Here is a 24,999-nt window from a genome sequence, read left to right as displayed (position 1 = left end):
TATTCAAACAATATTTGTGTTAGGAAATATGCTAATTTTTAGAAACAAAAACATGAATAAGAAGATACGGTCCCTCTTTTCAAGGAACTTAGAATCTAGTGAGAAAGTGGGAGTCAAAAAGACCAAGTATTGGAAGACCCATGACAGAGTTATGTACAAATAAAGGGGAATAGTTATACCATAGACTGGAGCTGAGAGAGTATGTAGTCTAGGACTTTGAGGGTGATGTAACAGTGTAACTGACTACATTAACATATTAATGGAGAAGGATCAGGTGGGAGTAGATGTAGGAAAAATTGGATATGCCAGGTGTGCTGTGGCTTGTGCCTGAAATCCTAGCTAGCTAGAAGACTGAGGCAGGAGGATCACTTGAGGCCAGGAGTTTGAGGCAAGCCTGAGCAACATAGTGAGAGATCTCATCTATAAAACATTTTTTAGGCAGGGCACGGTGGCTCATGCTTGTAATCCCAGCACTTTGGGAGGCCAAGGCGGGCAGATCACTTGAGGTCAGGAGTTTGAGATCAGCCTGGCCAACATGGTGAAACCCCATCTCTACTAAAAATACTAAAATTAGCCAAGTGTGGTGGCACACACCTGTAATCCCAGCTACTCAGGAGGCCGAGGCAGGAGAATCACTTGAACCCGGAAGGTGGAGGTTGCAGTGAGCGGAGGTTGTGCTATTGCATTTCAGCCTGGGCAACAGAGCGAGACTCTGTCTCAAAAAAAAAAAAAAACCAAAAATCAAAACTTTTTATTTTAAAGTTAGCTAGGTGTGGTAGTGCACATCTGTAGTTCCAAGTACTTGAGAGACTGAGAAAGATTTCTTGAGCTTACAAGTTAAAGGCTGCAGTGAGCTATGATCATGGCATTGCATCTCAGCCTGGGTAACAGAGGGAGACTCTGTCTTCAAAAAAATAAAAAATAAATAATACTGGATAAAGTTCAGCACCCATTCAGACAGTGAATAGAAATGGAAGGGAATGCCTGATAGATGGTATCTATCAGAAAATTACAGCAAACATCATGCATTAATGGTGAAACATTAAATGCAGTTCTCTTAGAGAGCAACAAGAGAAGGATATCTGTTGTCTCCATTTCTATTTGTTAATGCACCAAGTAAAGAAATAGAAATGTAATGCAAGATTGAAAAGGTGGAAATAAACTGTCATTTACTGATGGTGTGATTTTTTTTTTTTTTAACCTAGAAAACCCAAGAACGTGAACCTAGTAAACTAAGTTTTGAAAGGTGGTTAATTAGACATTCAGCATTCAAAAACTCTATAGTTTTGGCTGGGCACGGTGGCTCACGCCTGTAATCCCAACACTTTAGGAGGCAGAGGTAGGTGGATCACTTGAGGTCAGGAGGCTGAGATCACCCTGGCCAACATAGTGAAACCCCGTCACTACTAAAAATACAATAACACTTAGCCGGGCGTGGTGGCGTGTGCCTGTAGTCCCAGCTACTCGGGAGGCTGAGACATGAGAATCGCCTGAACCCTGCAGGCAGAGGTTGCAGTAAGCTGAGACCGTGCCACTATACTCCGGCCTGGCAGAGTGAGACTCTGTGGCAAAAAAACAAACAAACAAAAAAAACACCCAAAAAACCAAAAACAAAACCCTATAGTTTTCAACTGTTACACAATAGCACCAGTAGACAATGTAATAGAAAAAAAAATCCATTTCACAAAGCAACAAAAGCTTCTTTACCCAAGTAAGAGAAAAAAACTTAAATATGTAAGACTTCTGTGGGGAAATTTTAAATTTTTACTGATGGAAATGAAATGCCAGTTTTTAATCAAATTAATATTACTAATGTCAATAAATCCCAACAAGGTTTTTCATAGAACCTTATAAATATCCTAAAATGATAGAAAAGGTCACTATGTTCAATTAATGAAGACAGTATAGAAAAAACAACAACAAAAGAAAGGGACTTGTCTTAGTAGAATTGAGATCATAATAAAGCTATAATAATAAACTATAGTAAAACAAGGTTTTAATGACACAGAGATAGACAAATGGCTTAGTGGGACAGAATAGACTCCAAAAGTAGACATACGCTTAATGTGGGAATCTGAAATCAGTGAGAAATGTAAGCTCGTTAGAAAATGGTGTTGGCATAATTGATTATCAGTATGGAAAAGCTACAAATTAAATTCAAGAGGACCTTCAAAAGCACCAGTAGACAACCTATTAGAGTAAAAAAGGTTAGCATTGTTGCTAAAATTGAGAAGAATAAACAAAAAATGATAGCATATCATTTGATGTTCACATATCAGCATTAACCTATCAGCAAATACATTTTTAAAATATTACATTAACTTTAATGGCAAAAACTATAAGCATCTAGGAATAAATCTAATAAAAGGCCTTCCTGAAGAAGATTATAAAATGGTTTTGAAGAAGAGCTGAATGAATGTAGAGAGATACACCATGCTTATCAGTGGGAGGACTCAGTGCTGTAGAGTTGTCAGTTCATTCTTAATAAATTTGTAGATTGAGTGCAATTTCAGTCAAAATCTTAATAGGTTTTGTTTTTTGTTTATGCAGAATATGACAAGCTGATCCTAAAAATCATCAAGGACCATGAATGAATAGTTAAGATAAATTTGAAAAAACAGTTTAGTCAGGGCATCTTGCCCTACCTACACATCAAGATGTAAATAACTATAGTTGTTAAGGTGGTGCTGTTGACGTGGGAATATATAGGTAGACCAGTGAAACATAAAGGAGAACACAGAAACAAGCCAGGCCCATATATTAATAGGATGCATTGAGAAGAACACAGCATCTCTTCTGTGTTTTTCCTGTTAAGGATATATATCCTGAACTTAATTATGAGTCAGCACAGTCTTATCAGACAAACCCAACTGAAAGTCATTCTATCAAGTATGTGGCCTGTAACCCTTCTAAAGTGTCTAGTTCATGTACATCAACAAAAGGCTGAGAAATCTCCAGCCAGAAAGAGATTAAAGATTGCAGTTCAGACTACCACAGGCCAAGTGTGATTCTGAACTGGATCTATTTCCTGTAAAGAACATCCATTCATTATTGGGACAAGTAGGGAAACGTGAATGGATTCTTAAGATTGGACTATGTAGTAATGTATGTTTAATACTGCCCCATAGATCATTAGGCTCCGTTCATTCATTTCAGCTTTTTTTCCCCCTCTCTCCGTGCTTCTTTGGATTGTTTTTATTGTAATGTCTTCAAGTTCACTAATCGTTTGCTATACAGTTTCTAATCCGTTGTTAAGCTCGTGTGGTGAATTTTTCATTTCCAGTAGTTGTATTTTGCAGCTTTAGTAAGTCCCATTTGAGTTTTTCAAAACATGATTTACGTTTCTTCCTGCTTAACATTCATGTCTTTCTTTAAATCCTTTTGTAGGTTTATAATAACTGTTTTAAAGTCCTTGTCTGTTATTTCTGTGATCTTTTTCATTTCTGGGTCTGTTTCTGTTGACTGTTTCCATTTTCTTTCCTGGTTATAGATCACATTTTCCTGATATTTTGTGTCTATTCATTTTTTTAAATTTTATGCTGGATATTGTAATGATTATATTTTGGAGTGTCTGGACCTTGTCCTTTTAGAGTGACGAACTTTGTTTTGGCAGGTTGTCAAGTTACTTGCAATCAGCATGATCCTTTCAAGACTTGTTTTGTTGGGGGTGGGGTTCTTGAATAGCTTTTACTCATCTGCTGATTTAGTCCTCCTTCTAAGACATGACTCTTGTGCGGTCTCTGCTGTATGTTCTGGACGTTCATTAAGTCTACTCAACTCTGCTTGTCAGAACTCAAATTTCTCTCTTTACATTGTGAGCTCTGAGAATTGTTTAGCTTACAGCTTTCTTATATTTGATCTCTGCTTAGCCTTGTGGAGTTTTAGGTTATACATGCACAATTTAGTATTTAGCCAAAATTTTGTTGGTTTTTTGGTTTGTTTTGTTTTTGAGACAGGCTCCCACCGTGTTGCCCAGGCTGGTCTTGAATTCCTGGCCGCAGGCATTCCTCCCACCTTAGCTTCCCAAAGTGTTGGGATTACAGGCATGAGCCACTACATCCATGCTTGTGTGAAGCCACAGCCAAAATCTTAAAGGCAGATTTTTGGAGCTCTTTGTTAGTGTAGCTCCCTTTTCTTTGGTATTCTTTTCTGAATGTGTCAGTCAGTTCAGCATCCATGAACTCCAGCTTTGTCTCCTCAAATTCAACAAGACTTGGGCTACCCATTTTCCCATACCTCATTCTGGAAAGCACCTCTCTGCCTTACTAGAGAGAACCTAGTCTTGCATTACCTGCTGTCCAAAGTCTGAAAACAGTTTTCTCGTGCTTTGTCCAGTTTTCTAGTTTTTTATGGCAAGAAGGCATCTTCCTCCTTTCTGTAATAGCTACCCCTTCCTATTTTATTAATAGCTTAGTTTGATTGCATTATTTTCTCAACTAGTCCCTTGAGTAATCTCAGCATGAGTGGTTGAATTGATCCAAGGTTGGGGATTAAGAATGTGGTCAAAGGACAAAAGAATCAAGATGTTGGGAGTGGTGGCAAGCAAACAGTGGTTTTGAAGCAGTGGTTCTCAGAGTATGGATGGAGGATCCTTTTGGGGATCCATAGGGTCTTCCCACTTCTAACTACATGTGAGGGTGAAATGTCTTCATATGCTTGAACCAAAATAATAAACAATGGATTCAGTGCAGAAGCAAAGATAAGAATCTGTTTTTTAAAAGTTAAACCACACATTAAAGAGATACACAAAATAGTAAAACAATGCCACTCAGTTTTCTAAGTTCTTTTTGTTTGATTTTTGTTAGCATGTAATGGGTATATTATTTTGTTAAAGTGAGTTAATACATACATAACTTTGAAATGTTCTGTCTTTAGTTCTTTTTTTTTTTTTCCAATCTCGCTCTGTAGCCCAGGTTGGAGTACAGTGGTGTGATCCTGGCTCACTGCAACCTCTGCCTCCTGGGTTCAAGCGATTCTCCTCCCTCAGCCTCCCAAGTAGCTGGGACTACAGTTGCACGCCACCACACCTGGCTAATTTTTGTATTTTTAGTAGAGATGGGGTTTCACCATGTTGGCCAGGCTGGTCCTGAACTCCTGACATCTGGTGATCCACCAGTCTGGGGCTCCCAAAGTGCTGGGATTACAGGCATGAGCCACCATGCCCTAACTCAGTCTTTATTCCTAACACACTAAGTATTAATTAAAGATAGCCCGCAACATCAAAAATTGTTTGGAGTCATCAATTAAGATTACAAAGGGGTCTTGAGACCTAAAAGTTTGAGAATTATGGAAAGAAAGCACCATAGAGTCTAATCTGTTTAGGGAAGGAACTAAAGGCATTAGGAATGCAATGGACTGTGTAAAAAGGGAACAGATTAAAGAATGAGGCATTTCTATTCAGTTTCTATTTCCTGTTGGATGGGTGTCAATTTATTGACTTTTCTGCATCCTTGTGTGGAGGTGCCACAATTTCCCATTCTAAACCATGGATGGCTTGACTGTTTTTCTTCTGCAGTTTCTGCTGCCTCAGGATTATTGAGCCCTTTGCTTTCATTGACTCTACAGTTTTACCCAAGATAAAAAGTACTAACTAACCTGTGTCATCCACTTTATCCTTGAACTTCTCTGGGACATTGCCTGTTCAAATATAATCCCTATTACCCAGTGAGGAGAAATAACATTTATTGGTTATTAGCCCATATTTTAAATGGATTTATTTTGTGATAGAACTATATATTCAAAGGAAATAGTTATTCATCCCAGGAATGTGGAGTGGCAACATGACAGTGAAAGGCAACGTTTGACTTAGGCTTGAAATTAATTTTGTTCTTGCTTTGGGAAATCAGTTGCATTTATATTAATTAGAAGCACGGAATACATGTCAAAGTAATAATCTGCCCTTTTGGACCATCTCTGTTAATGCAGGTGAGCACACAGTTTATTTAAGTAAAAAAGTATTATATGATTAATTTTAATTATATATAGGTTGATAGTAGTATTTTATGTAATTTTAAAGTATTTTTGTATTTCTTACAGTAATCCTAAATTGGAGAGTCAGAGAGTAAATAAAAAAGTCAATAATGATGCCTCACTTAGAATGCACAATCTATCCATTTTGGTGAGACAGATAAAATTTTATTACCAGGTAAGTGCCCTTTTTAAAAATCGGGGTTTTAATAACTACTTACATTTTTGTATTATTTAGTATTAGTCATCTAACAAATATTTAAATGCTTATTATATGCCAGGTTCTGATCTATTTGCTAGAGTTAGAGTAGTAAATAAGATAGTTTATTTCTTATGAATGTTAAAGGTTTAAGCAAGCACTTAATAATTTTCTAATGTTACAAATGACTACTGTATTTTATGCTTTAAAAATCAGGTCCCGGTTTCCTGAGAACTTGCATAGTGTAACATTTTGTTGTTAGACTTCTTGAATTATGCCTTTGAAAAGTGTACTTCCATTTAGAAAAGAAAACTGAATTGGATGCATATTTTAGTTTTTAAACATGAACATTGTTGAGGCTTTCAGTATGCCTCTCAGAATTGTTATATGTGCGTCGCATAAATTTTGGTTTGGCATATTTTAAAAGATTATTTCTATGCATTTTCTAATTTCTGCTATGATTTATTTCACTTATGAGTTACTTATAAGTATGCTTTTAAATTTTTGAACATGGTATTTTTCAAGTATCCTTTTTGGTTTTGATTTTTGGTCAAAGAATGTGGTTTGTATAATACTGATTCTTTGGTATTTGTTAAGAATTACTTATTTTGGCCTAGTATGTTGTTGTCAGTTTTCTTTAAAGTTCTTTGTGTGCTTGAAAAAGTATGTATTCTCCTATTGTTTGGACACAGAGTGAGAGCAGCCTTGTTTGTTAACTGTATTGTTCAAATCTTCTACAGCCTTATTGATTTGTCTTTTGAGCGATTATTGAGAAAGAGGAGTTGAAATATCCCATATGATGAATTTATCAAATTTTCTTTTATAGGCTTTAAAGCTGCTATTAGTTGCAAATAAATTTAAAATTGTTAAATCTGCCTGAAGAATTTGATTATTTATCAGTAATTTTTCCTTTTCCTATTTTTTTCTTTTCTTTTCTTTTTTTTTTTTTTGAGATGGAGCTTCACTTTGTTGCCCAGGCTGGAGTGCAGTGGTGCGATCTCATCTCACTGCAACCTCTGCCTCCTGGGTTCAAGCGATTCTCCTGCCTCAGACTCCTAAGTAGCTGGGACTACAGGTGCGTGCCACCGTGTCCAGTTAATTTTTATGTTTTCAGTAGAGACAGGGTTTCACTATGTTGACTAGGCTGGTCTCAAACTCCTGACCTCAAGTGATCTGCAACCCTCAGCCTCCCAAAGTGCTGGGATTACAGGCTTGAGCCCCCATGCCCAGCCTATCAATAATTGTTTCTGCATGTTTTTCCTTTCTACTGGTTTAAAATTTTTTCACTCTTCCTGTTTTTTCAGAGGTGACTTTCGAAATTATACATTTTATACCTAAACACAGGAAAGGCCAAAATTAATGAGTATCTTTATCCTTTTATGGAATAGTGCTATGACGTTAGAATGTTTTAATTCTAGTCATTCTCTTTTATGACTTTTAAGCTCTTCTTGTCTTGTATTTTAGGGTTTTTTCTTTACCCTACAAATTAAATATTGAGAAGTACTGTTAAATAAATAAAACCAATGTTTCTTTTTTTTTTGATAGAATCTCGATCTGTCGCCCTGGCTAGAGTGCAATGGCATGATCTCAGCTCACTGCAACTTCTGCCTCCTGGGTTCCAGCAATTCTCCTGCCGCAGTCACCTGAGTAGCTGGGATTACAGGTGCCCACTACCACACCTGGCTAATTTTTTTTGTATCTTTAGTAGAGACTGGGTTTCGCCATGTTGGCCAGGCTAGTCTCGAACTACTGACCTCGTGTGATCCGCCTGTCTCAGCCTCCCAAAATGCTAGGATTATAGGCATGAGCCATGTGCCCAGCCCTTTTTCTTTTTTTTTTTTTTTTTTTTTTTTTTTTTTTTTTTTTTGAGACGGAGTCTTGCTCTGTCACCCAGGCTGGAGTGCAGTGGCCGGATCTCGGCTCACTGCAAGCTCCGCCTCCCGGGTTCACGCCATTCTCCGGCCTCAGCCTCCCGAGTAGCTGGGACCACAGGCACCCGCCACCTCGCCCGGCTATTTTTTTGTAATTTTTAGTAGAGACGGGGTTTCACCGTGTTAGCCAGGATGGTCTCGATCTCCTGACCTCGTGATCCGCCCGTCTCGGCCTCCCAAAGTGCTGGGATTACAGGCTTGAGCCACCGCGCCCGGCCGTGCCCAGCCCTTTTTCTTTAGCTCAAGCTGCATGTTTTTCTTTGAGAATATTTGTCTGAAAATGCCTTTATTTCACTCTTGTTTTTGGAAGATAGTTTCTTTGTTTTAGTTTTTAAATAGAGTCGGAAGGCTGGGCGCAGTGGCTCACACCTGTAATCCCAGCACTTTGGGAGGCCGAGGTGGGCAGATCACTTGAGGTCAGGAGTTCTAGACTAGCCTGTCCAACATGGCAAAACCCTGTCTCTACTAAAAATACAAAAATTAGCCAGCCTTGGTGGTGGGCACCTGTAATCTCAGCTACTCAGGAGGCTGAGGCATGAGAATCACTTGAACCCAGGAAGTGGGGGTTACAGTGAGCCAAGATCATGCTGTTGCACTGCAGCCTTGGCAACAAGAGCAAAACTCCATCTACAAAAAATAAAATAGGCCGGGCGCGGTGGCTCAAGCCTGTAATCCCAGCACTTTGGGAGGCCGAGACGGGCGGATCACAAGGTCAGGAGATCGAGACCATCCTGGCTAACCCGGTGAAACCCCGTCGCTACTAAAAAAAAATACAAAATACTAGCCGGGCGAGGTGGCGGGCGCCTATAGTCCCAGCTACTCGGGAGGCTGTGGCAGGAGAATGGCATAAGCCCGGGAGGTGGAGCTTGCAGTGAGCTGAGATCCGGCCACTGCACTCCAGCCTGGGCGACAGAGTGAGACTCCATCTCAAAATAAATAAATAAATAAATAAAATAAAATAAAATAAAAGTGACAGGGTCTCACTATGTTGCCCAGGCTGGTCTTGAACCCCTGGGCTCAAGCAGTCCTCTCTCCTTAACCTCTCAAAGTGTTAGGATTACAGGCATGAGTGATTGCACTAGGATGAAATAGTTTTAAGTATGCAGTTTTAGGTTGACAATTATTTTTCTCTCAGTACTTTGCAGACTTAATTCTTCTGTTTCTGGATTTTTTTTTTTTTTTTGAGACAGAGTTTCACTCTTGTTGCCTAGGCTGGAGTGCAATGGCACGATCTCAGCTCACTGCAACCTCTGCCTCCTGGGTTCGAGTGATTCTCCTGTCTCGGCCTCCTGAGTAGCTGGAATTACAGGCGCATGCCACCACGCCTGGCTAATTTTTGTATTTTCAGTAGAGACAGGTTTCATCATACTCGTCAGGCTGGTCTCGAACTCCTGACCTCAAGTTATCCGCCTGCCTCGGCCTCCCAAAATGCTGGGATTACAGGCGTGAGCCAACACACCTGGCCTCTGTGGTTTCTTTTTGCTCTGGAGAAATTAACTCTCTAATTTTTGTTATTTAAGCGGTCTTTTTTTTTTTTTTTTTTTTTGAGATGAAGTTTCACTCTGTTCCCAGGTTGGAGTGCAATGGCGCAATTTTGGCTTACTGCAGCCTCTGCCTCCCGGATTCAAGGGATTCTCCTGTCTTAGGCTTCCGAGCGGCCGAGACTACAGGCATGTGCCACCACGCCTGGCTAATTTTCGTATTTTTTTTTTTTTTTTTGAGACAGAGTCTCGCTTAGTCGCCCAGGCTGGAGTGCAGTGGCGCGATCTCGGCTCACTGCAAGCTCCGCCTCCCGGGTTCACGCCATTCTCCTGCCTCAGCCTCCCGAGTAGCTGGGACTACAGGCGCCCGCCGCCTTGCCCGGCTAATTTTTTGCATTTTTAGTAGAGACGGGGTTTCACCGTGTTAGCCAGGATGGTCTCGATCTCCTGACCTCGTGATCCGCCCGCCTCGGCCTCCCAAAGTGCTGGGATTACAGGCGTGAGCCACCGCGCCCGGCCTTAATTTTCGTATTTTTTAGTAGAGATGGGGTTTCACCATGTTGGCCAGGCTTGTCTGGAACTCCTGACCTCAGATGATCCACTCGCCTCAGCCTCCCAAAGTACTGAGATTACAGCCGTGAGCCACCACACCTGGCTAAGCTGTCTTTTTTCTTTCCAAGCTGCTTTTAGTATTTATTCTTCTAATATTTGCTCTTTTCTATTCTGCTAATCTGATCCCTTTCAAATATTTCTATTTATATATATTAGACTTTCTTACTCTGTTTCTTGCTTATTAAACTTTTATTTATTAAGCTTGTGCTGCATTCTGAGTCTTGTTTTCAGAACTCTCGAATTTACTAATTCACTCCTTATTTGTGTCAAATCTTCTGTTTAACCCCTTGATTATATCTTTCATTTCTGGAAGATTTGGTTCTTTTTACATTGCCTTTTCATTTTTTTCGTTAGTCATTTTCTTTACTTTTTCAGATATTTAAATTTTTTCTGTTTTAGATTTGATATCTGATTATTCAAAAATCTGAAATATGTACAGATCTGAATCTGTCCTTTGTTTTCTGCTTGCTGTTTCTTGTGGTAGTGGTGGTGATAGTAGTAGTGGCAGTGGCGGGGGTGGCAGTGATATGTGTGTGTTTTAATTGTGAACTCATTTTTTGGGGGCCTTTATCTGTGCGGATTCTTTGTGTTCAAGTCAAGGATGCATTGCTTCAGAGAGGATTTGTTACCTGTTGTGCAACCAACCCTGAATCACCTTTATTTTAAGCAAGTTTGGCCAGGCGCGGTAGCTCACACCTGTAATTCTAGCACTTTGGGAGGCCGAGATGGGTGGATCACTTGAGGTCTGGAGTTCCAAACCAGCCTGGCCAACATGGTGAAACCCTGCCTGTACTAAAAATACAAAAATTAGCTGGGTGTGGTGGTGCGTGCCTGTAATCCTAGCAACTTGGGAGGCTGAGGCACATGAATTGCTTGAACCAGGGAGGTAGAGGTTACAGTGAGTGGAGATCACGCCACTGCACTCCAGCCTGGGCAACAGAGCGAGACTCTGTCTTAAAAAAAAAATATATATATATATATATATATATAAAAATATTATTAAATATATAATTAAGTATATTTATGTACTTATATTTATAATTAAATATGTATATTTAAGCAAGTTCATATAGAAGCAATATTATTGTACTATAGAAAATTAGAAAAAAAAAGATAATACAGACATAGTTCTAGTGCCAGGAAATTACCACTGTTGTCACCTGAATATGTATACATTTCTGGATATTTTTTTTCTTTTTTGAGATGGAGTTTTGCTCTGTCACCCAGGCTAGAGTGCGGTGGTGCAATCTCAGCTCACTGCAATCTCTACCTCCGCCTGGATTTTTTTTTTTTTTCTTTATGTGTTTATCAATTATGTTTTTATGTGTTTACATTTTTTATTGATTGATTGATTGAAACAAGGTCTCACTTTGTTGCCTAGGTCACAGCTCGCTGTAGCCAAGACCTTCTGGGCTCAAGCAGTCCTTCTGCCTCAGCCTCCCAAGTAGCTGGGACTACACATGTGTGTCACTATGCTATATTTTTTAATTTTTTGAGATGGGGTCTGGTATTGTCACCCATACTAGAGTGCAGTAGCACAATCATAGCTCATAGCTCACTGCAGTCTTGAATGCAGTTACTTTTGCACCAACCAGTACTTTAACTTGTCTTCAGAAATAGGTCAGACATTTTATATATACAGTTAATTGACTTATTGAAATAATTTTTTTGTTCTTGTTATATTAGAGAGGGTCTGGTTTAATATATGACACATTGCAAGTTAATATTTTCCAAATCAATGGAGTTCTCATCAGCCCTTAAATTACCTTTTTCCCCCAAAAATCAGATTTTTGGGGAATGACTATAGAAAACTATTAAATTTTTTGTATGTCATATGCCCCTGAGAAGATGTATTTGAGGCGAAGTATTTTAAGTATTTTAGTATCTAGTATTCTCTTCACTAGTAACATGGATAAAATGACAGATACGTAATAGTATGATAAATGTTGTCATGTACTGAATTTCAAAAGTAGATTATAAAAGTCTCAAAAGAGGGACTGTCATTTCAGTGTATTTTAGAGTTCTTTGAACCTATTTTTAATTCTATAGAATTACAGTTTTAGTAACAGTGTTTTACTCTGTGTGGTGATTCAGGAAAGCGAAGTGAAGCCTGACCTTTGCCAGAAGTGTTAACTTCTTACTGTGAAGAAAGAATTATGGATAATTTCTAGGAAGAAGGAAAGGCTAATTTAAATTATATTTGAATAGTAACTAAATCATGTTTATATGTGGCATATTCGTGAAGTAGTCTTTCTTACGATGCATTAGCAGCATAAGCTTTAATTCACAAAAATTTGTAATGCATAGTCTGTGTAGTTATGTGTACCTTTTTTTTTTTTCAAGACAGGGTCTCACTCTGTTGCCCAGGCTGGAGTGCAGTGGCACAATATTGGCTGACTGCAACCTCTGCCTCCTGGGCTCAAGCCATCCTCCCACCTCAGCCTCCCTAGTAGCTAGGAATACAGGCATGTGCCACTACACCCCGCTAATTTTGTTGTTGTTGAGACAGGGTTTTGCTGTGTTGCCTGGGCTGGTCTCAAACTCCTGAGCTCAAGTGATCCACCCACTTCGGCCTCCCTCTATGCCCAGCCAGTCTTGTGTACCTTAACAACGAATATATGTTCTGCAAAATGTGTCATTAGGCAATTTTGTCATTGTACGAACATCATAGAGTGTACTTACACAAATGTAGATGGTATAGTCTACTACACACCTATGGTATATGGTGTAGCCTATAGCGCCTAGGCTCTAAACCTGTATAGCATGTTACTGTAGTGAATACTGTAGGCAGTTGTAACACAATGGTATTTGTGCATCTAAACATAGAAAAGGTACAGTAAAAATATGTTTTTATAATCTTATGTGGCCACCATCATATATATGGTTTATTGTTGACCAAAAATGTCATTACATGTTGCATGCCTATATATCAATAAAAAGGGGTTTTAGATGGTCAGCTAAAAACTGTGGTTGGCTGGGCGCAGTGGCTCATGCCTGTAATCCCAGCATTTTGGGAGGCCAAGGCAAGCAATCACTTGAGGTCAGGAGTTTGAGACCAGCCTGGCCCACATGGTGAAAACCTGTCTCCAATAAAAATACAAAAATTAGCTGGTCATGATGACACGCACCTGTAGTCTCAACTACTTGGGATGGTGAGGCAGGAGAATTGCTTGAACCCAGGAGGTGGAGGTTGCAATGAGCCGAGATCATGCCACTGCACTCCAGCCTGGGTGACAGAGCAAGACTCTGTCTCAAAAAATTAAAGAAAAAGTTTTAAAAAATGGTTAGTATACCAGTTTTTAAATGAAAAAAGTTATACAAAGCCAGCTAATGTGGTGGAAATGAAATTGTAATATCTTTCAAGGAACATCTGCTTATTATTTTCCTATTACCATAATCTCTGCCAGTTCTTTCTTTTTTCTGTCTTTTCCTGATGATTGTAGTTCTCCAAATCTTTCTGAAATGTCTTCATGCCAGAATAGAATTTCCACTTATTTAGTGAAACTTTGCTTTAATGACCCTGAAAACATTCAAAATCTCTATATTTGAATACTTACATATCTTTAAAAATTTTAACATTCTCCTCTTCTCCACCTCCACCTATAATACTCTTTCCCATTCTCTGCTTTATTTTTATTTATTTATTTATTTATTTATTTATTTATTTATTTATTTATTGTTGAGACGGAGTCTCACTCTCTTGCCCAGGCTGGAGTGCAGTGGTGCAGTCTCGGCTCACTGCAGCCTCCATCTCCCGGGTTCAAGTGATTCTTGTGCCTCAGCCTCCCGAGTAGCTGGGATGACAGGCATGTGCCAGCACACACAGCTTTTTTTTTTTTTTTTTAAGTAGAGACAGGGCTTTGCCATCTTGGTCAGGCTGGTCTCGAACTCCTGGCCTCAAGTGATCCACCCACCTTGGCTTCCCTAAGCGCTGGGATTTCAGGCATGAGCCACCTCACCTGGCCTCTGCTTTTTTATTTATTTATTTATTTGGAGACAGAGTTTCGCTCTTGTTGACTAGGCTGAAGTGCAATGGCACAATCTTGGCTCACCGCAACCCCCGCCTCCTGGGTTCGAGCAATTCTTCTGCCTCAGCCTCCTGAGTAGCAGCGATTACAGTCATGCACCACCATGCCTGGCTAATTTTGTATTTTCAGTAGAGACCAGGTTTCTCCGTGTTGATCAGGCTGGTCTAAGGTGATCCACCTGCCTCGGCCTCCCGAAGTGCTGGGATTACAGGCGTAAGCCACTGTGCCTGGCCCCTCTGCTTTATTTTTGTTACTAGCACTTATCACCAAAACACTTACTTGTTTTATTGTCTGTCTTCTCTTACTAAAACGTAAATTCCATGAGAACAAGGATTTCTGTTTATTCACTGCTGCATTTTCAGTGTCTAGAACATCTGGCAGATAATTCATATTCAATAAATATTTGTTGAATAGGTGACTGCCCTGATTTTCTTGAAACCTTTTTCTCTTTCAGTTGAATTGCTAAAATAATTTATTTCTCCATTTATTTTTATAGGTTTCTTATAACTTGAGTTAACAAATTGAAGTATCTTCACTAGTTTATATACATATGTTATCAACTTTGACCTGTTCGTTAATTTGTTCCTCCTTTTAGTGAACTCATCTTGGGCTCATTTATATATTCTTTTTCTATTTCTTTAATACTTTAATGGTGAATTTCTTTAGAGCTAAGTTAAGTCTGGGCAGGCTGTGATGATATAATAAATCTTAACAATAGCAGTCAGTTTTTAAGCATCTCTGTTTTATGTCTTGTATATTTTTTAATATTATTCATAAAATTGGAATGGGGAAATAAAAAGACTTTTTACAAAAATATAGCTAGAATCCAGGCCAGGTGCAGTAGTTCATGCCTGTAATCCTTGCACTTTGGGAGGCCAAGGCAAACAGATCACTCAGTGTCAGGAGTTTGAGACCAGCCTGGCCAACATGATGAAACCCCATCTGTACTAAAAAATACAAAAATTAGCTGGACGTGGTGGCGTGCACCTGTAATTCCAGCTATTTGGGAGGCTGAGGCAGGAGGATCGCAGGAACCTGGGAGGCAGAGGTTGCAGTGAACCAAGAATGCGCCACTGCACTCCAGCCTGGGTGACAGAGCGAGACTCTGTCTCAAATAAAAAAAAAAAAAAAAAAATATATATATATATATATATATAAAAAAATATACATACACACTCAAATATATATACACGCAAAAGTAAGTGATGTAAATGAGTTTTATCTCTAACATCTTTAAGATAAAACTTAAAAAAAAAATTCAGTGTCTGTTAAAATTTAAAGCTTCTCGGCCAGGTGTGGTGGCTCACACCTGTAATCTCAGCGCTTTAGGAGGCCGAGGTGGGCAGATCAAGAGATCCAATGTAGTGAAACCCTGTCTCTACTAAAACAAAAATTAGCCAGGCATGGTGGCATGCGCTTGTAATCCCAGATACTCAGGAGGCCGAAGCAGGAGAATCTCTTGAACCTGGGAAGGGGAGGTTGCAGTGAACTGAGATCACGCCATTTCTCTCCAGCTGAGGCGACAGAGAGACTCTGTCTCTAAATAAATAAATAAATTAATTAATTAAAATAAAAGTAAATAAAAAATTTAAAGCTTCTCTTTACGAAGGTGAATTTGAAGGCTCTTGCATCTGACTTAGGTTATCTTCACAAAGTAGGATATAGACAAAACAGTGATTTTTAAAAATGCAGCTCTCTTATTTATGATTTAAAAAAAATCTGGCTGGGCACGGTGGCTTATGCCTGTAATCCCAGCACTTTGTGAGGCCAAGACAGGAGGATCGCTTGAGTCCAGGAGTTCAAGATCAGCTTGGGCAACATAGTGACACCTTGTCTCCATAAAAAATAAAAAATAAAAACAAATGAGGCAGGAGGATCGCTTGAGCCTGGGAGGTCAAGGCTGCAATGAGCTGTGATTGCACCAATACACTCCCACCTGGGTGACAAGAGTAAGACCCTGTCTCAAAAAAAAAAAAAAATCTATAATGACAGTCCTCATAATTTTGCTTCAAGGCAAGGAAACTAAAAATTCGAATGAAGTGACTGGGCGCGGTGACTCAAGCCTGTAATCTCAGCACTTTGGGAGGCCAAGGCAGGTAGATCATGAGGTCAGGAGTTGAAGACCAGCTTGGCCAAGATGGTGAAACCTCGTCTCTGCTAAAAATACAAAAAAAAATTAGCCAGGCATGGTGGCAGGTGCCTGTAATCCCAGCTGCTCAGGAGGCTGAGGCAGAGAATTGCTTGCACCTGGGAGGTGGAGGTTGCAGTAAGCCAAGATCGTGCCACTGCACTCCAGCCTGGGCAACAGAGTGAGACTCCATCTTAAAAAAAAAAAAAAAAAAAAAAGAATGAAGCAGAAATTTATTCCTTTAAGCCCATTTAGCTGTTGCACACATAGCTATAGCATATTCTCTCTTGAGATAACTTGCTTTTAATTGGAAAACTAATTCATTAAATATCCAAACTCCATATCATTCCTGGAATAAGTGATTTTAGCAAGTTTTGATACTTATTCTAACATGATACATATATCAAGTATGTACTTTCCTTTAAATGCAGGCATATTTTGGCAATAGTTTTTTAAAGTGCTAATATAATACTGAGGAGAACTTTTTGAAACTTTCTTGTTTATATCTATAAAGAATTATAGATAAGAGATGAATTCTAATTAACATCTGGTGTCATGCCAGCCTCTGACCATGGGTAAGTGCTCTAGTGAATCTAGAATTAGAAATTTTAAAAAAACAGCACAAGTTAACTTTTAATAGTTGTTTTTCATGGTTATTTGCTTTCTCATCATAGTATTAAGTTAAATAATGGATTCAAAAAGAGTTGAATACCTTCAAAAACTTACTCCTTAGTAACTAGTTATATCTGAACATGTAGTCAATTTATGAAGAATCTGTCATAGTTATTCCTTAATATTGCAATGATTCAGTAATTATCACATGGCACCCATCCATCCTATAGTCTAATTCATCCCAGACCCTTTTCGTATCATCAGTGTCAGTGGTTGTAATGGCAGACACAATGCATTTCTTCATTTCTTCAAGGAAGAGGTGGTATAAACCGAAGGTGCATACTTGATGTATTACCTAAATTGAAGAATTTGAAAGCATTCAGTTCTTTCTCAATCACCTTTTATGTTCGGAATCTACATATATTCTTGTCACTAAAGTTTTACAGAAGTTAAACATCTATTGTAGAGGAGAGAAATAATGGTTCACTGAGGAGGAACTGACTTTCATGAAATGATCATTAGACAGCATTTTTAATAAAGCAATTAGTTTTCTTAATTTTAATATCAGTTGACATTTTAAAAATATAGCTCTTATTTATTATATTAAAAATATGGCCAGGTGTGGTGGCTCATACCTGTAATCTCAACACTTTGGGAGGCTGAGGGGGGTGGATCACTTGGAGTTCCTGAACTCCGCCTGGGGAGGTTAGAAGTTCAAGACCAACCTGGTCAACGTGGTGAAACCCCGTCTCTACTAAAAATACAAAAATTAGCCAGGCGTGGTGGTAGGTGCCTGTAGTCCCAGTTACCTGGGAGGCTGAGGTGGGAGAATAGCTTGAACCCAGGAGGCAGAGGTTGCAGTGAGTTAAGATCACACCACTGCACTACAGCCTGGCCGACAGAGTGAGACTCCATCTCAAAAAATAAAACCACATATTATATATATATATATGTACAGTGACAGTACTCATACATTTGTATGATGTATTTTTAGTTTCCTCAGGGAGAAATAACAAGAACAAAAAGAGCACACATGCTCGAACTTTTATTGAGGAATGTTTCTTAATTTTGCTCAATCTTTTGTTGAGGAATGTTTCTTAATTTTCTAGCACCTAAAACTTCAGAGTTCCAAATAATAATTAGACCATTTTGACTTAAATGCTTTAATCTGGGGACATCTGATATTTTAAAAACTTTTTTATTATTATATGTGTGTATGTAGAGAAGAAGGTCTCACTCTGTTCCCCAGGCTGGTCTCAAGTGATCCTCACTCTCTGGCCTTCCAAAGTGCAAGGATTACAGGCATAAGCCACCGCACCCAGCCTGATATATTATTAACTGAAGTCTATCTGGTATTATAACTTTAGTTATTTAATTCATTAAAGTTACAAAAGATTTAAGACCTTATATAACTTTTTCCATATTTGTGTAATTGCAGTATAGCACACCTATAGAAGAATGTACAAATCATATGTTATAGCTTGGTGAATAATTACCTAGTTAGCATTACCCATATAACAAGTATTGGATATTTTTTTTACAGGAGACTTTGCAGCAATTGATCATGATGTCGTTGCCAAATGTCTTAATCATTGGCAAAAATCCCTTTTCTGGTAAGTATTAAAATTAACATAATGTGAAAGTAATGTCTAACCTTTGTGTAATAATATGATGTTTATTTTTTACTAAGAGCTTATTTACATTAACTCACTAGATTTTTCATAACTGTAGAAGTTGGAGGTGATGTTCCATTTTCTAGAAAGACGCAAGCTTAGAATATTTGTAAGTTATAGGTAAGACCAGACATAAATTTTACATTAAGTTCAGTATTTTTTCTACTATACCAAACAGATACTTTTCTGTGATGATTTTTAGTGTCTTGTTATAAAGAAGTATAGAAGATGATGTAGTTACAAACTTAAAAGATACTACCTTAGAAAAGAAATGATTTTGAAATAATTTCCAGGTTTCTATTCATATATCTATTATCTACCATTGCCAAAATTGTTTGAATCTTAAGTTTTACTGATTGATTTTTTTGTTTGTTTGTTTGTTTATTTATTTTGAGATGCAGTTTCGCTCTTGTTGCCCAGGCTAGAGTGCAATGGCACAATCTCGGCTCACTGCAACCTCAACCTCCTGGGTTCAAGCGATTCTCCTGCCTCAGCCTCCCGAGTAGCTGGAATTACAGGCGTGGCCACCACACTAATTTCTGTATTTTTAGTAGAAACAGAGTTTTACCATGTTGGCCAGGCTGGTCTCGAACTCCTGACCTCAGGTGATCTGCCCGCCTTGGCCTCCCGAAGTGCTGGGATTACAGGCGTGAGCCACCACGCCCGGTCTGATATGTTTTAATTTATATTAAACTTAGTCTGAATGGAAAGATGAGAGGCAGTTTTAGATCATTCAGATTTTTTCTTCAAAATGTTCTGCCCTTTATCACATTTTAAATGTGATATTTTAGAATTGTAATTTTTGAACAGTTGGGGAAATTAGCAGCTACCTAACAGTTTCAACAATGGGCTTATCCTTACAGTCTACATGTTATCCAAATTAGTGTATTTCTTCAGCCCATACCCCCCTCAGTCAAAACACACAAAACCAAAATAAAAACTAAAATCAAATAGCTATTTTTATAGAGGAAACTATTAATTAGATGTGGTGAATTAGCAGCTTAGATAGTTTTTAGAGATCCAATGGGATGTTTGATTATATAAATTTAAAAATAAAAAAACTTACCTTTGGTAAGTACCTACCAAGTTATAGGGACCAGGAGTGGAAATAAATGGTCTATGTTCTAGAAGCTGTTATGGTTTGGTAAAGGATACACAGATTATGGAGAAATCATGTAATAATTGGTATGAAGTAGAAATATGTACCAAATGTTCTGGTATATAAAATATGGAGCCATTAATTATTCTTAAAGTTGACATATAAGTGAGAGTTGGGGACCATTGATGATTGGGTCAGGGAAGACTACACAGAGATGATAAGAACTGTGCCTAGGATTGTGATTAGCAAGTAGTTCACTAGGGGGATGAGGAGGTTGGGGAAGGAGGACAGATAGAGGGAGTAGTATTAAGGCAGAGGAGTGTGTATATATGCATATTTGGGAGGAATGGTGATTAATGGCTCAGCATAGCTAGAAAGTAGGTCGTTTCATGGAGAGTAGAAGGAAATGTCTGATAAGAAGATTTGGACTTTTTCATAGACAGTTTGGCCCGGTGGTGAAAATCTGGCCCAAAGAAGTTATTTTTTTTCCAGTTGAATATTTTAAGAAAATCTTAATTGAATGCTGTTGGACAGGGAATATTCTCTCCATTTCTGTTATAGATTGTTAACTTTTACCTGGCTTGTTATATACATTTAACAGCCTCACTATAACAGACATTTAAGATTCTGGTCTTCATGAGCATGCACAGTGGAAAACCATTTAAATTTTATAAGGAGATGAATCATAAGATCTGTGTTTTAAGTAAGAAAACACTAATAGGCCTAGGAGGAGCCAGACCTATTAGGAGTCATTTTGGCTGCCTTTGTGGCATGTCCCTATATCAACCTGATTTGGTAGGTTCTTGATTTTTCAGGCTGGGGTAGTACAATCATTTATGGAAAAGGAGTAAATTCATAGTTAGCATACTTGTTGCACAGAGCCTTGAAACCTCTTTATCCATTAGCCCTTCAAAATTGATATTCTTGCCCATTTCTTCTGCTGTTACCACCTTGTACATACACAGAGCTGCTATTTTGAATTCTCCACTATATATGCTTAAACTGAATCCTTCAGTCAAGTTACTGTGCATAATTACCTCTAGAAATGATTCTCCAAATAGAGTTGAAAATGTAGCAAAATGTTGTCCTTAATAATTGTTTCTATTTTAGAACAAGGCACAGAAGAAGTTAAAAAACTGCTTTTACTTTTATTGGGTTGTGCAGTTCAGGTAAGTTAAAATATTTTTTCATATTTTCATTTTAACAACCTCTATATATTTTTATCAGGTTCTCATTTCTGAAAGACTTAAGGATGGACCATTGGTTTTCAAAGTCCATGTTAGAAAATTTTCAATAACTATATAACCTCCTAAGGAGATTATGTTGAAGAAAAACACTTACTTTATTTTAGAATTTAGTTACATTATCATAGTCATATCATTTAAAATATCTAATTACTCTTTTCCTTATTCTGAAGCTTATAGTGTCCCTAAATTTTTGAGGTTTTTTTTCCAGAGGTGCCCTTAAAAATCTCTCCCAAAACATCCTTGTGATTTGTTGTACTTGTGTATATTTTAGGAGAAGGGAAGGGAAAAGAGAAGGGAAGGGAGGAGGCAGAATTTATTTAAAAGAAAAAATAAGGTAAAAAGGAGGCAGAATTTATGAAAAGTGTTTTAGGAATCTTAGTTATTATTATATTGCTCTTTGATCAATGACTATAATAATAGCTATGATTTATAGAATGCCTGCTTTTGGTCAGCTATTATCCCTTATATATATTTTCTCATAATATCTTCTTTCAGGTCAGGAGATCGGGTAGGGTAATATTTAAGTTATTATCCAAATTGGGACACTTGCGAAAATCAAAGAAAGTACTGTTAATAATTATAGTGGACTAGGCATGGTGGCTCATGCCTGTAATCCGAGCACTTTGAGAGGCTAAAATGGGAGGATCACTTGAGGCCAGGAGTCTGAGACCAGTTTGGGCAACATAATGAAATCCCATTTCTGTTTTAAATACATGTAGTAATTACAGTGGAATGGCATGTGTAAACTGGGACTGTCCCAGGCAAACCGGGATGATTACTCTAAGTTTAAATTTAGGTCATATTGCTAGTAGGCCAAAGAACTGAGAGTCAACTCTGCTCTGGACTTCAAAATTCTATTATACTATGTTAGTTTTTCATTTCAGCCATTTTTTGGATGAATTATTATAGTGTCATTCTAAACTGTCTTCTTTGTGAAATGAGATTATTTATAAACAAATAATATGATTACTAGTAATTTTTTTACATACGTACAACAGAAATTATATGTCCCAGAGAGTGTTGGCTTTTAGAGCTGACTGCTTGGAGGCAATAATCTTACATAATGTATGTTATTAAAATTTCATGCTGTGTAATGTACAGGTGTTTACTTCACAACTGATTAAATATTAAGTTGAATATGGTGTTTGTAGTCTTCTAATTTGGTCATCAGATTTTGAGTCAGAAGTACAACTCTTATTTACAGCCTTTATGTACTATATTTGCTTTAAAAAATACCCTGTGTTGGTGAATGTTGTGTAAATTTAGATTACATAGCAATGGCATAAATATGGTTTTTATTGCTGGTTACTGCTTGGTCGTTATTGCTGATTACTAAAATTGACAGTAGGAATGGAGCAGAACCAAGGACCTTTTTTTGAGACAGGGTCTCACTCTGTCACTCAGGCAGGAGTGTAGTAACATGATCATGACTCTCACTGCAGCCTTGACCTCCAGGGTTCAAATGATCTTCCCGTTTCAGGCTCCCAAGCAGCTGGAACTACAGACATGTGCCGTCATGCCTGGCTAATTTTTTTTTTTTTTTTTTTTTTTTTAAGAAATAGGGTCTCACTGTGTTGCCCAGGCTTGTCTCAAACTCTTGTCCTCAAGTGATCTTCCTGCCTCGGCCTCCCAAAGTCCTGGGATTACAGGCATGAGCCACCCTGCCTGGCCCCAAAGGGTAAATTTATCTGAAAATAAAGAAAAACTAATTATACTCAAGTTAATTCTTTTTTTTTTTTTTTTTTTTTTGAGATGGCGTTTCATTCTTTTTGTACAATGGTATTATCTTGGCTCACTGCAACCTCTGCCTCCCGGGTTCAAGTGATTATCCTGCCTCAGGCTCCCTAGTAGCTGGGATTACAGGCGTGCACCACCACACCTGGCTAATTTTTTATTTTTAGTAGAGACAGGGTTTCACCATGTTGGCCAGGCTGGTCTTGAACTCCTGACCTCAGGTGATCCGCCCGCCTCAGCCTCCCAATGTGCTGGGATTACAGGCTTGAGCCATCATGCCCGGCCTAATTTTTTTCGTATTAAAAGAGAATAAGTTTTATCAACTGTAGAAAACAAAGCAAAGGCTCAAGGAGACTGTCATTCTAACCTATGTTAACATCATTCAAGGTTTTTTTAGAAATGAGGAGATGGAAAGGGTGTCAGACCTTGGTCTTTGATGTGATATCAGCTTGTCAAGAAACTTGGAGACCCATCTTTTTATATATTTGATGTCCATGTAGTCATAGCAGAATTATGTTTTTACTTGAGAGCCCTTAAGACTTGCATCTATTTTGGTGCCAGCATGACTTACCTACCAAGAAAGGAGGAAAGATCCAATTTTGAAAAATGTTGTTATCATTCTGTATTTTAAAAATGTTAGTGACCTAAATTTTTTTTTTTTTTTTTTTTTTTAATGCTTATGGGTGCTATAGTAAAGGACAGAGACAGGGATTTTAGAAAAAAGATGTAAACCTCAAAGAGATTGAATTTTAGAGAAGACAGAGTAAACAGTACGAATTTGAGGTAATAATTACCATAATGTAATATACATTGGTGCATAGAAGAAGTATTTTCTTAAGTTTACTTGTAGTATTAGGAAAGCCCTCTGACAAGGTAATATTTGAAATGAGAGCAACAGCCTGTTCAGGGAACATAAAGTGTGATTGGACCAGGGGTGGTGGTGGGTGGATCACTTGAAGTCAGGCATTCAAGACCAGTCTGGCTACATGGTGAAACGTTGTCTCTGCTAAAAGAAAAATACAAAAAATTAGCCGGGCATAGTGGCTTGTGCTTGTAGTCCCAGCTACACAGGAGGCTGAGACAGGAGAATTGTTTGAACCTGGGAGATGGAGGTTGCAATGAGCCGAGGTGGCTTCACTGCACTCTAGCCTGGGCGACAGAGCAAGACTTCATCTCAAAAAAAAAAAAAAAAAAAAAATGTGGTTGAAATGTAGGATTTATGGGGATGAATGGCAAGATATTAGACTGGAGAGTTTACATGAATTGAGTTATGAAGGATTGGGTTTGCCACTTTAAGATAGAGTTCAGATTTCAGGCCAGACGCGGTAGTTCACACCTGTAATCCCAGCACTTGGGAGGCTGGAACAGTGGATCACCTGAGGTCAGGAGTTCCAGACCAGCCTGACTGACATGGCGAAACCCTGTCTCTACTAAAAATACAAAAATTAGCCAGATGTGGTAGTGGGCACCTGTAGTCCCAGCTACTTGGGAGGCTGAGGCAGGAGAATTGCTTGAACCCGGGAGGCGGAGGTTGCAGTGAGCCAAGATCGTGCCACTGAACTCTAGCCTGGGTGACAGAGCAAGACTCCATCTCAAAAAAAAAAAAAAAATTATTCTGTAGGTGTTTTGGAGTCACTGCTAATAGTAATATAAAGTGTGTGACCAAAATCTGTCAGCCTTCACCATGACCATATAAACAGTTAGAAGTCTTTGTTGATACTTAATAGCCAGACTGTGCTTCTGGACGAGAAGCTGTTCAGTAAACCAATCAGCCAACAAGTATTGTTGGAATACTTTGTAAAATGTCCTCTCTATTACAGAAATTTTGTTCATCTTATAGTTGGACAGATTAAAATTCTGATGATTAGTACAATATGTAAATAGCTTGTTTTCCCACATCTAGGTCAATCAATTTTATCTGTTACAATTGTTATTTGTAGGTAGAAATAGCAAGGTAAAATTTGCTGATATGGTACTAGAGTTTAGGAAATCAGTGGACCGCAGGTTTCAAGAGATACTGTATGAATGGAAAGAAATAGGGCTGGGTGCAGTGGGTCATGCCTGTAATCCCAGCACTATGGGAGGTCGAGGGGGGAGGATTGCTTGAGCCCAGGAGTTTGAGAGCAACCTGGGCAACATAAGGAGACTCTATCTGTACAAAAAAAAGAGAAAAGAAAGAAAAGAAAAAGAAATTAAGTTAAAGAGGGGAGGGGGGAGAGAGAAATAAGCATTGGGAAATTGAAAAATATTTTCTTCTTTTGAAGAAAAAAAATGAATTTCTTAAGAGG

At 38.3% G+C, this 24,999-nt stretch overlaps 1 protein-coding gene across 4 annotated transcripts in view; it reads left to right on the top strand.

The window, feature by feature from the left end:
• Nucleotides 1-24,999, top strand: part of CCDC88A (coiled-coil domain containing 88A) — a 132,146-nt gene that overhangs the window by 24,233 nt on the left and 82,914 nt on the right. For all 4 annotated transcript variants that reach the window (XM_025353657.1, XM_025353655.1, XM_025353656.1 and 1 more), the window contains exons 3-5: nt 6,037-6,145; nt 18,502-18,571; nt 20,841-20,899. In XM_025353657.1, the coding sequence (XP_025209442.1) occupies nt 6,037-6,145; nt 18,502-18,571; nt 20,841-20,899 (238 nt within the window). The remainder of the gene's footprint in view (nt 1-6,036; nt 6,146-18,501; nt 18,572-20,840; nt 20,900-24,999) is intronic.

This window comes from Theropithecus gelada, chromosome 13 (assembly GCF_003255815.1).
Source record: "Theropithecus gelada isolate Dixy chromosome 13, Tgel_1.0, whole genome shotgun sequence".
Taxonomy (NCBI): Eukaryota; Metazoa; Chordata; class Mammalia; order Primates; family Cercopithecidae; genus Theropithecus; species Theropithecus gelada.
This window is presented reverse-complemented; position numbering and strand designations above follow the sequence as displayed.